Source organism: Aythya ferina (genome assembly GCF_964211825.1).
Source record: "Aythya ferina genome assembly, chromosome: Z".
Lineage (NCBI taxonomy): Eukaryota > Metazoa > Chordata > Aves > Anseriformes > Anatidae > Aythya > Aythya ferina.
In genome coordinates, this window is record NC_140299.1 from 14,975,827 (window position 1) to 14,988,506 (window position 12,680).

Below are 12,680 nucleotides of genomic sequence, written 5' to 3' on the forward strand. Positions count from 1 at the left end.
ATACAGAGCACAGAATGCATAAAAATAATCAAGCTAAAATGCCTTTCTTCACCATCTGAAGTAATGATCCAAAAGACCAAATTAACTTTCTGCATTCAAATTGACGCAATTAAGGTCTAACGCTTTATTAATGGGGAAAAATAACTAATGATTTTTTCCTGAGGATATTTCCTTCAACTAAGAAACCAAGATTTGCTTACTGATAAGGTCTGTCCCATGATTAGTAAGGTAGGAAATGACTTGTTTAAAATACCTACACAAAAGATATGGATTCTCAAATTAGATAACGTTAAAAGAACCACAATTATCTCATTAATAGAATACAAGTTTTCATCCATAAAGAATTTAAATATTTACCACCAACGAGTATAGTTGCCCCATTGGGTATGTCTTTTACAGCTTCAACAGGATCAGTATAAAATTTGGTGTTGCGTTGAGAGCTGGTAGAAAAATAGCATCCAGAAATCTAGAACAACATTAAAAGAGGTTAAGTGAGTGAATACGATGTATTATATGGTAGTTCTGTAATAACGACCATTCCTCTGGCTAACTAAAGGGGAAGATGTACAAAAAAGACACTGCTAAGACAAAGACTAAGCTTCCATATTTGTGGAAAGAGGGATAGAAGGGTAGGGGGACATATATATGGGTTAGGCTGTCTAGAACAAGGACTCTGCTGTCTCTCTATCCCCCAAATCATATCACCCATGTTTTGCTACATTCATGCGTGTTATAAAGGCTTTAGGACTAATATAAACTGCATCCATTAGACTATATTCAAACAGATTTACAGTTTCTGAATTCCATCTTAAACTGTTGAGAAGTCGTGACTTACTGTAAACAGACTCAAAAATGCAATTCCTCAACATGAGTTTGAGCAACATGTAGATTGCTCCAACCCAACATTACTGCTTGTAGCTCCGAAGTATCTGGACACCAAGGATAATCAGTAGGCGCAGACGCAGAGGGCCAACATCACCACAAACTCTGAGTGGAGGCCAAGGAACAATGTGAAGTACAGCACTGTGCTGGCCGTGTAGTAAGCAGGGATGCCCAGCTTCGTCCTGCATTCTTAGCACTACATGCATTGTTGGAGAACCACCCTCAGTCAGGGAGACTGCCACAAACATATGAAATAGGAGGACAAAAGGGAAATTAATAGGACTTCCACCCGAAAATCAAGACTTGATAGCGCAAACCCATTAAACAGTAACCACCATGAATCCTCTGCTGTATTCTTAGATCACAGCTATCCTAAAACTTTTTTTTTTCCCCTTGAAGCATTTCACAGTAATATTATCATGGATTAATACTAATGAAGTACTGTCAGTGCTCCAGCAGCAACTGACATGTAAACCACTACACTATACTTACACAGTCTTGAAAAATTGAGCATATTTGGAGGTCAAAATACTAGCTGATATTGTTTCCACTTCTAATTTGATGTGGAAGTAGAAATTGTAGACTGGGAAAGGAGGAGAAGAATGGGTAAATGAATAATAATCGAGCTAATGTATGCACAACATAAAGAGAATGGCAGTATTCTTCCCTGCAGAGTTGTCTTAAGATCCAGTTACAACCAGTGCAGTAATTTTGGCTCAGTTTCAAAACTACACAAACCGCCTCCTTTATAAAACTAAGGCTAGAAGGGTTTGCATGGAGTATTAAGAAAACCTTTTTAAATGGAGGTTTCTTTCCTTCCCAATGCTCCTCTGCCATCGATGCTCCTCTGCTTTGAGGGGCTCAGAAAAACATTATTAAGTGGGAACCATACTGGTTGAAAATAAGACCCTTTTCCCCATGCTCAGTAGCCCCATGGCTATTTCCTTCAGAAACACATTTTCAGAACTGCAAAGTGTGTCCCTGCACACCAGGGCACGAAGCCGAAACCCCAGGTGGTGGCCGTGGATCTGGCAGCTTGGTGACACATGGTGGCCACCCGCTGTCCCCTGCCGAGTGGCAGGGGGACACACAACCAGGAAGGCGGGCAGCAAGTGGTGGGCCGAGATAAAGGGAGATTAACAGGGAAGAAAAAGTGGGGGGAAAAAAAGAATACACAAAGCAAGCAATGCACAGCGCAATTGCCCGACCCGTCCTTGAGCAATGGCAGACCCCTGCCAATTCTGCCCCATTTTATCGTTCAGCACAGCACCGCATGGTGTGGGACATCCCTTTGGGCAGCCTAGGGCCAGCCGTCCTGGCCCTGTCCCCTCCAGCTCCTGGTGCACCCCCAGCCCCTCATCGCTCGTGGGGCAGCAGGAGGGGCTGTAATGCCCTGGGCTGTGTGTGAGCACTGCACAACAGCCAACACATCGGTGGCTTTATGGCTTTATTCCTACCCTAGAGCCAAAGCATGGCAACATTTTCTCGCTGCTATGAAGAAAATCAGCTACCCCAGCCCAAACCAGGACACCCGAGCGGCCAGCCAAGGGGAAGGACGCCTCGCAGAAGGGGCAAGCCACAACCCGACAAAACAAAGGCAGGAGCAGCCGGGCCCCCCTGCCCGCGGAGACACGCGGGGCAGCCGACACGTGCGGCAGGAGGCAGCAGGTGAGGCGCTGTGTCCCCCAAAAATACACCCAGAAGGAGATCAGAAGGGGATACCGGGGGCAGGGGGGGGCGGGAGGGGGAAGCGAGGGGAGCGGGCAGGGGCTGAGCCGCGCTGCGGGGCCGAGCCCCGCATCCCCTCTCCCCGTCTCCGCCAAGGTCAGCGCGGACGGATGGACGGATGGATGGATGGATGGATGGGTGACACGGACGGACGGACAGACGGACGGACAGACAGAGGCCGTCCCGCCCCTCACCTCGGCGGCGCCCCGTGTCCGCGCGGCGGGCAGGAGGATGCGGCGGGCGAGCGGCGGCAGGAGGAGTCTGTGCGCCGCCATCTTCTGGAGGAGGAGGAGGAGGAGGAGGAGGAAGAAGAAGAAGAGGAGGAAGATGAGGAGGAGGAGGAGGAGGGGGCGGCTGGTGCTGCTGTCCGGCGCCGGCTGAGCGAGGCCCGGCCGGGAGAGGCGCTGCCGTGGGCTCAGGCGTGCCGGGGGAGGGCGAGGGGCTCGGCCCCGACGCCCACTGACGTGGCCGCGCCCGAGGCGGGGCCCGGCGGCGGAGGGAAGGGGGAAGGAAGGGTCCGGCCCCGCGGCGATAAGGCGGTGTGAGCGGGGCGTGGGCTGCCAACGGGGCTCCTGAAGGTTGGCCGGGCCCCCCGCGGTCCCCCGTCGGATGCTGTTTGTGTGGAAAATGTGACTGGAATAGACGCGCGCCGGCCGCGGCCGTCACATGGCGTGCACCTCTCAGCGCTGGCACCTCGCCGTGCTGCGAGGGGGAGAATTCAAAGCACGCCTCCACCGTGCCTGACGCTTCCTAAAAATACCCCCGGGGATCAGCCCGTGCGCCGGCGATGCCCGGTGGAACAAAGATTGGCAGAGGAGTGCGAGCAGCGGCTGGGATGCAGGAGAGGAGAAATGCCCCCGGCACATGACGGGAGGTCACGCTCCCCGCCGTTGTTCTCCTTTCCAGCGCAGCTGCCAGCCTTGTCCTCCTCAGCTATGGCTGTGCAAACGCGCGGCAGGGTAATTTAACACAAAGGAGGCAAGTTTTTAAAGAGGGCTGTTCCCTGCACATCCATTTCTTCTGGCTCAGAGTGCTGGTCCAGCCTCGCACACACGGGCCTCTGGCGCCCACGAGCAGAGCACAGCCGTGTCACCCTGATGTGTAAGTGCCCCCTACACGCTTTCAAGGACACCCGTAGTGACAGGTCCCATAACACAAACCCTGCAGACACCAGCGAAGTGTGTGGTGGAGGTCATGTCCCTGCTGGGCTCCAGGGCACTAGCATCCTCCCCCCTTCCCAGGCCACTGGATTAAGCTAGACAGCTAGGTCTGGGGCACTTCTAGGTGGCAAAAGCTGCCATTTACAGGGGCTTGATGAACTTGCAGGAACAGCTGGGTCTGTATTTTCTCAGGGCTAAACATCTGCAGGCAAGTTCTACAGAACTGTTTTTCTGAACCTCAGTTCTACGTAAATTTCATATAGACATGTAAATACTTAATGTCATTTTTCCTTCCATGATTTTTTTTCCTTTAAGTATTGCAAAACTTATTCATCTAAATGTTTGTTCACTTCAGTTCAGTAAGTATCTTCCTTTAAACCAGCAATGTGCAGTTACAAACATGCCAAACTGTTCACTTCTGAGAAGGTGTTAGATACTCAGCTAGTTTCACGTGGGTTTTGGACTACTGGAGATTCCAAGGGGATATTATCAATAGGTTGGAGAAAGGGGGCTAACTGCATGCAGTAGGTACAAGTGCATGAATAATAATACCTCCTTGAAACATCTATTATGCCAAGCTGATAATCTTGTCTATATAAAGTAGTTAATGAACTAGGAATTTAGGAGGATATAACTTTTACTTATGAGGTGCTATAGATTTTATAAAAACAATTTATTCAAAAAAGGCTGTGCAAGGTCTGCACATTTTTGAGCATAAGCATATTATTTTGGCAAGTTCCAGACATAGCTGAATGAGCAGATAATTTATTCTGGAGTAGTTTATAAAAGATGGCAGGTAATCTACTTTGTTTTAATTTCTTAGATGATTTCGAGCTCTTCACACAAGGGACTATAACCAGATAGCCAAAGTCTCCAAAATAATCAAAGATAACTGTAGTTTGTTTGATCTTATTTTGTTCAATGAAGTAAACCAAGTACCAGTGGTAGCATGCAAGTCAAACTATTGTCACTTTTACATTTATGAATGAGTAGAGGGAGAGTGTTGAGCACCTGGTGCCAAAAACAAGCCAGTAGGTATGTATTTTGGAGGTTAATCATCATGTATAACGTTATACAGCCAGCTTAGTAATACTACTATCAAGTATATTAAGACGAAGTCAGCACTACAATACAGTGAAATACTTATTTCCCCAACTCCAGCAAAAGCTATCAAAGTTAGCAAATAGGCAGACTTTTTTTATATATTTCATCCATCTATACAGGGTGGAGAACCAGAGCTCTGAAATGAGCAACTTCTGTACAAGTTCTGTAATGTTTGTACTTGACCCAGATTTTAGCTAATTAAAAATTAGCAAATTACTTTCTTTCAGATCCATTAAAATTTCACAAAACCCCACAGTTATTGATGCATAAAAAATCACACACTGCACCATGCAGAAAGGAATGTTCTTTAAATTATGCAGCATCTAGAATACACATAGAACACCTGAACTTACCTCCAATGCATTAATAGTTCCCAATTCTGAAACAAGAGTTTGGAGTTTAAATACTTTTACGTGAAATACTGGGGTATTTTTTACATTAATCATTCAAGAGCACAAGAAACTTATCTTTGGATATAGTGAAATTAATCTAAATCCCTTCGTATGGAAAGTCAAAGAAAATTTCAACAAGATAATTTTATAACATCACCATCTTCCTACAAGAGGGGAATATCACAGGGAAAAGCAATTAGAGGAAGAATAAAAAGAAGACACCTTTTGAGAATTACATAATAGCATTTGATAATTATAAATAAATTTCATCTAAGAACATGAAAATAACTGCAAGCTCCTGTGCAAAACCATTCAAAACTTTAGGATACACTCATAGCATTTACAGGAGATGTATTTACCTAGAGGAAGACAAAAGGGCTGCCACCTGCCTGACCAATAATTACACTGGTAAGCAATGTGAACTTACATATTCAACTTATTAATAAGGTTCAAATGAAAAGAAATAATTACAAAGAAACAAACAAACAAACAAACAAAACACTCTTTACAAAGTAAAATGGGCACTTGAGGGTTTAGTGAAAACTATACATGATAAAAATTAGTAGGGAGTTAGCAAATGAAAGTTCATGCATAAAATTAAACCAAAGGCAAAAATCAACTGGAAAACAAAAAGCCACCTTCTAAAGAGTTATGGAAATTAAAGGAAGTGAGAGAATCACAGTGCCAAGACTGTGGATGGAAAACCTGTGGAGCTGCTGAGGAATCCTTTTGTCAACTAATTCTGCCAACATTTTCTCTTGAGGGGCCAAAGCTTAGGACCAAAAAGGAAATTCAAATGCACTATGATAGTCTTAAAAATAAAGAACTTCAATCCTTCTGATCACTGGAAATGCTACTCCTCCATTCAACACTGGAGTACTTACAAGATATAAGTAGTTAAAATTGGGATCATTTTTATTAAAAACAAACAAACAAACAAACAACAGCAACAACAACAAAAGTCTATTACTCAACATGATCCTTGGCACTTCTATTCATGTTTTAGTAATGCATATTTAGTAATTGTTATCAACACTGTCTTAATTAGTTAAGCATATTAACCTTCAACAGTGACTGACAGTATGTCTCCTAGTTCAGGAAAGGGGATAAGTGATTTATCATTCCTTTACAGAAGAAAAGAGAAAAAAAAAAAAAAAAAGGTTAATTCAGCAGATATTGGCAGACATCCTCTGCAGAAGTGGCATATGTTTGTTTATCAATATTTAAGGAGGATGGTTTAAATCCTTATTCAGTAAATGCTATTTTTAATTGCTCACTCTTCATTTTTGAGAAGAAGCTTTTGCTGCAAGAGTGTAACAGAACAATAAAGTCCTTTTTTTCCCCTTTGGCCAAGCAGAAAGAATGGGGTTATTTTACACTCCAATCCTATTGTTGTTGAGGGTTAAAGGTAAACACAGCATAAGGGGCTACAGAAACAAATTGGAAACAGGAATCCTGAGCAGCTGACACTCTGCGTGTCAGCACATGTTGTTAGCACTTCTGTAACAGGCTTTTCCAGATTCTGCAACTCAACGTTACATTAATAAGCTGCATGGGGTATGCTCAAGCAAACCTTGTAAGCAAACAGTACGCATTTAAAACTCAGAGCCCAGGAAGACTTTATTGAACTACTATTGATGAAATAGTTTCCTTGTATTTGATACGTAAATGACAGAAAGAAGTATAAAACATTAACATGATAAGGAATCTAGGGTTGTTCAACCTGGAGAAGAGAAGGCTCCAGGGAGACCTTACAGCTGCCTTCCAGTACTTAAAGGGGGCCTACAGGAAAGCTGGGGAAGGGACTCTTTCTCAGGGGATACAGTGATAGGACAAGGGGGAACGTTTTTAAACAGAAAAAGGGTAGATTTAGATCAAATACAAGGAAGAAATTCTTTCCTATGTGGGTGGTGAGGCACTGGCACAGGCTGCCCAGAGAAGCTGTGGGTGCCCCATCCCTGGAGGTGTTCAAGGCCAGGCTGGATGGGGCTTTGAGCAACCTGATCTGATGGGAGGTGTCCCTTCCTATATCGGGGGGGTGGAACTGAATGGCCTTTAAGGTCCCTTCCAACCCAAACCATTCTGTGATTCTAACACAGAACCACATTTGCAAACATGGTATGCAGTAAACAAATCACACACCTTCAAACTCAGTGCATCTAGTCCTGCACCATGAGACTACAGGACAGCCAGTGGAGCTGGAAATGGAGAAAAGCAACAAGCCTAGACTGCAAATTTCAAAGAGGAAAACCGAGTTACAGGTGAAACTTGGACTTTGACATCCATTTCGTGGGTGTGGTGCTTAAGTGTCAAGCACCAGTTCTTGGCTACAGGAGTCTGGCATGCAAATCCACACACACAGTCCAAGCCCACATAATGATTTTATCATCCACTCTCTAGGGAGCCAGCTCCCTGCATGATCTGACAAAACCAGGTGCCAATATATTTTCATCTGCATTGCTTTGCCTAATTCAGCTGCTGGAAGAACAACTCTCTGCAGCGCAGACCTTCCCTGTACAGTGGAGCAGTCCATCAATAGCTTGGTCAATATTCTCCATGGGAAGCATGATCTGAACATGCAAAAGGAAAATGTGACAGTCATTTCTTGTTAGATTTCATTTCTTAGTCTCAATCAAATGAACAGAAGAACTAGGAAGGCAACTAATCTTACACATGGGATAGATGGCAATATCTGAAAATATTATTATAAGTTCTTTATCAGGTGATTTAAAAATAAGCCTTACTATTCACTCATCCAACTTTTTAAAAGGCCTTTTAGAATTGTTTAGTCATAAAATTTGGGGATTTCCTTCAGCTCTCCCCTGGTTTTGGCAAAATATAACAGTCTGTTTTTAGATACAGTCCCACAAATAGACACAAAAAGGGAGCTAGATGCCTGTTAAACCTAAACAGCAGGTAAGTTTCCTGCATTTGCAAGCACACAGATATTTGTTGAGAAGCTCTCAGGCCTCTTGCTCTTAATTTGACCAGCTCCAAACAGCTTTTCAAAGGTCCGGACTTTTTTTTTTTCTCTCTCCAGATGCCAGCCTGAAGCCATACTGCAATAGTTCACAGGGACTTCACTACTCTGCTGTAGGGGGTTTGTACAGTTTTTCATTCGAGACTGACATCAGTGCTATGCAACATCCCCATTTAAAGCCTGAAGTGGATTGAGGACAGTGGAGACACCCTGTGGCATCCCGCTGAACTCTCAGACAGGCAGAGTCAGCAGTTTGACGTTTATCTTCCTCCAACAACAACGGCTGTCCTCATGTAAAACTATAAGGCCTCAATTAGGTGCTACATCTGTACCAAGCTTGGCACAGAGGTCTTTAAGTAACCACAGTAACTGGGCATACTGAACTGAAAGTTATTGCTATGGGAATGGCAAGAAGAGCCTCAGATTCCCATAAGACATTAACAGGCCTTTAGGATATATAATTCACTTGACTCTCAATTGTTCATCCAATAAATAATGTTGTGCTTCTTGTTTGTAGTGTATTTAAAGTGTTAAAATCTTTAAGCAAGCACTTCCAGAGTTTCATTCAACTTGAAAGCTATCCACAACAGGAATCAGAAAACCTATGATGGGATAGTAATCTTATATTTCCTATATACCACACAGAATAAAACCTTGATCACTGTTATCATGGCTTGCCACTCCAACAGTTGTGCACCATAATGAAAGAGCTACCTATGACAAGAACTGGTCTTCAAAATCAGTATGCTTGCATTTATTTTCTTATGGGTTTGAAAGATTTGGCATTTGGTTAATCATAGGTCCAAGAGGTTGTACCAGCAGTCACTCTTCCAGGTAAAGCAAGCACATGCGTGTGTGAACACTCAGTGTAGCCCAGAAAATGGGGGGGGAGGCTTTGAACACAGACGAGCTTCCCAGCCATGTCCATCATGCACTACTGCATGAGCACAACCTACAAGGCAGCCTAAAAAGAGTGGACAGAAGGAGCAAGAAAGCAGAGCAGCTGTTTAAACTAGCACTCTTCCAAAAGAAATGCTTGCCGAAATAAGGCATGACACCTCTGCCTTGTTTAAAAGTTTATCAAGTGCATGTTTCTTCTTCTCCACCCCATTTCAGAATTCCCCCCCCTCCAGCAGCCCCAAAATAACCAGGAAAGCTTTATTACTAAATACTACAATGATTAATATAAAATCCCAGTTAGTAGATTTAATTTTGCTATGATCCAAAGGAATTAACGGTATAAAGCCTCTTACAGTGGAACAAAACTTTACTACACGACTGACTTAGGTTCTCCAAGGGTAAGTTTCACATAACACTCTCAAAAGGAAGTTAGTTTCTGTCTGGGGGACAGTCATCAGAATTGCCAGTTATGCAGCTTACAGCCACACAGATAAGCTTGATACTCAGTCTGTAGGGAAAATAAATAAAGGCAACATTTAGTCAGATAAGCAAGCCAACCTCACACACCAAACCATTATGTGACTCTTAGATTAATACAATGAAGTGGTGGGAACATGCAAGTAGGGATGTGAGTAGGGACACTTTTTTTTTTTTTTTTTTTTGACCAAATATCCTTATTTCTATGTTACCTAAAGGTCAACTGTGAAATAATACCCTGAACTACAAATGTAGTAATCTGTAACAGTTGGAGGCTGGGGTGAAGTTTACTGTAAGCAAATTCTCCTAGCCTGACACCTACAGGAACCCATAAATTAGATATGCCAGGCAGAATGATGAAGCTGTCCACAGTACACACAGCTCTTTGATCATTAACCATATAATGGAAAAGCTGTTTAAAAAGCTACTTAAATTCTGTCTTCAGCTGCAAGAAACCATCCCTATTTGTCAGGCTCTAACGTTCTCCTTTTCCAGGGAGATCATTCCAGAGAGCAGTTCCAACTTCAAAGTTCAGCACGTGCCACTTCCTAACAACCAATAATCAGACTGCTAGATCATCTTATATTTTCTGAGCCTACTTAAACTTAAATGCAGGTCAGGTACCATGTTGTCCCACACGCAGGTGACCACATCATATGAAAGCAGGTGTTTTTTGTTTTGTCAGTCACCCAAAATATGAACAGACTGGAAGCAGGTAGAACAAAGAACAGTCATGCAAGGTTAGACAAGAAAAATATGACACACCTACGGAGGCTATGAATAGTTGGCAGTCACGTGCCTCTCCGGAATTAATTATTTCACATCCATCGAACAAAGTACAACTCCATTACAGATCACCCTTATGCCCAGTTTCACATTTGGCATCACCAATATGAATATCAAATGCTCTATCTTGAATGTATTTCAGACTGAATATATAGCCTCATTTTAAGAGGGCTGACTTAATTTGATAGTTCCTAAATCGATTACATGACATTATCCATTATGACTTTGAACTCTGGAAATCATTTTCATAGAGTTTAATTCCACAGAAGTATGGAGGAAATTTTTGGTAACTACTTTCCACTCTTTTAGCACTGTTCTGATTAAATTCCAGTTTTGCTCACCTTCCCTGGTACTTCTAACGTCACTCTATAAAACAGAGCAAAAGCACACACCACCCTTTGTGAATCAGAAAGACATTTGAAAAGCAGTACTACAATATTGAGAAGCTTTCTTATAGATATTTTTAGACAAACAAAGTCATGAAGCTCATGTGCTACAAATATGCTCATATAAATAAACCAAGACTGACCTCAAGTAATACATTTTGAGCAAACTTGTATTATTCAGCCCCATAGCAGATAAGTGTGAGTAAATATCATTGATACAAATTAGTAGAAAGAGCAAGTACATTGGATTATTTTTTATAGAATGCCTCTTAGTTACTGGAAGCACAACTTACTAGAAGAGCACCCTTTATAAGACAGATAAATCAATCTAATATCCACCACACACATAAATCCTGAATTTACACTGACAACAAGTAAAATGGTATTTGTCCCTAATTTGGGTTATTGTGCTTTTGTATGTTGTAAAGTTTGTAACCTAAATATATATATATATATACACTTAAAAAAAAAAAAAAAAAAAAGGAAAAAAAAAAAAAAAGAAAAAAAGAAAAAAAAAGTTAGTCACTTCTCATTTCCTTGTTCTTGAAAATTTGCCATTCCTACCTAACATTTTACAAATATACACCAAGCTTCAGTAATTTACCAGGTAAAATAAAAGCATAGATTTATCCTTGAAGTCATGGTAATTTACTGTCATTCTAAGATACTTACCAAATACTGTATTATAAACCTTTCCAGATTCTACAGGACTTGAAGCATGCTGCTGCAAACTGAAATCAGCCAAGCACATCTATATTAATATCCATGTTGTGTTCAGTCTTCATTTCAAAGCCAAATGTTGACCACAGACTTTAAAACTGCTAGGAATTGCTGGATAAGGAGTAGTGTCTGGTAGCTTGTTTGATCAGGTTCAATCCAGTCTGTGCAACTTTATCTTTTCTTTTTATTATTATTTTTTTTTTTTTAATTTTGTAAATTGCTTTCATTCCCTCACACTTTTTTAAATTATTTTTTATTATTTTTTATTTTTATTCTCCTTCACATGAAGAGTTAGTTTATAACCAAAGCAAACCATAAGTAACCCAATGCTGTCTTCATCACCAGATTTAGTAACCTTAGGTCAGGCAACAAATTTAATGAAAGGAAAGCCTCTTTCTTCCAATGTTCTTTCTAGAGATCAGAACACCACATAATCAAAATATACAGTTCACTTAATCCAAAAATTTCCTCTCAGGATATTTTCTCCAAGAATTAGCATGATTTCTTTATCACCCCACTTATGTGCCACAGTTCGAGAAAATTTGCACAGTCTGCAAAACTGCAAAGTTCTTGAGACTGCTGGTAATGATAAAAATATACCATTCATTGCTGCACAAAGCTGTTTTCCATAGAGAAGTCTGTATTTTTAATTAAAGCTAATATTTTCCTGCCTCCATGGTATTCCAGTTCCTCTCTTTAAATTCTAGTTTGGGTAACACTAAACATAGAGAGGAAAAATGCACTTGTGTCTAACTATTGTTTCCCTAACCTCCAGAAATAAGAAGGTCACTAAAGCAAAGTATATTTTGTATATTCAAGACCTTAGTTGTTCTAATGTGTTCAAAATTTTCACATATTCAGAGATTTCAGGCAAGCCCTGTTTCCCAGCCATGTTTATCATGATAGTTAGGAGTGCTGGTGGAATACCACAGGACAAAAATAATTCCTTACTGGTAACTAGGTTACAGATAGTCTGTTTCTCTAACAGCATGCACATTTACACACAAATCTCAGAAGGATTGAAAAGAATGTGGTTTGGAAGAAAAGCAGCTGTAGACTCTACTGTAGCTAATAATAATAATAACGCAACATAGCGAATTTAAACAGATGGTAGTGTATATTTTCGAGCTACAAATTTGCAAAACAAAAATCATAGCTATATTTA

At 41.6% G+C, this 12,680-nt stretch overlaps 1 protein-coding gene and 1 long non-coding RNA gene across 2 annotated transcripts in view; one reads left to right on the plus strand and one right to left on the minus strand.

Annotated features, from left to right (window-relative positions):
- The window catches only part of OXCT1 (3-oxoacid CoA-transferase 1), an 86,551-nt gene extending 83,363 nt beyond the window's left edge, over nt 1-3,188 (minus strand). Inside the window, exons 1-2 of the mRNA XM_084503408.1 lie at nt 2,805-3,188; nt 358-466 (exon numbers count right to left, since the gene is read on the minus strand). Coding sequence (XP_084359534.1) covers nt 358-466; nt 2,805-2,885 — 190 coding nt within the window. The 5' untranslated portion in view covers nt 2,886-3,188. The remainder of the gene's footprint in view (nt 1-357; nt 467-2,804) is intronic.
- On the plus strand, nt 2,407-8,767 carry LOC311426779. Its single transcript, XR_014687018.1, has 2 exons — nt 2,407-2,550; nt 8,307-8,767. It is a non-coding gene; the product is annotated as an uncharacterized lncRNA (long non-coding RNA).
- The last annotated feature ends 3,913 nt before the right edge of the window (nt 8,768-12,680 follow it).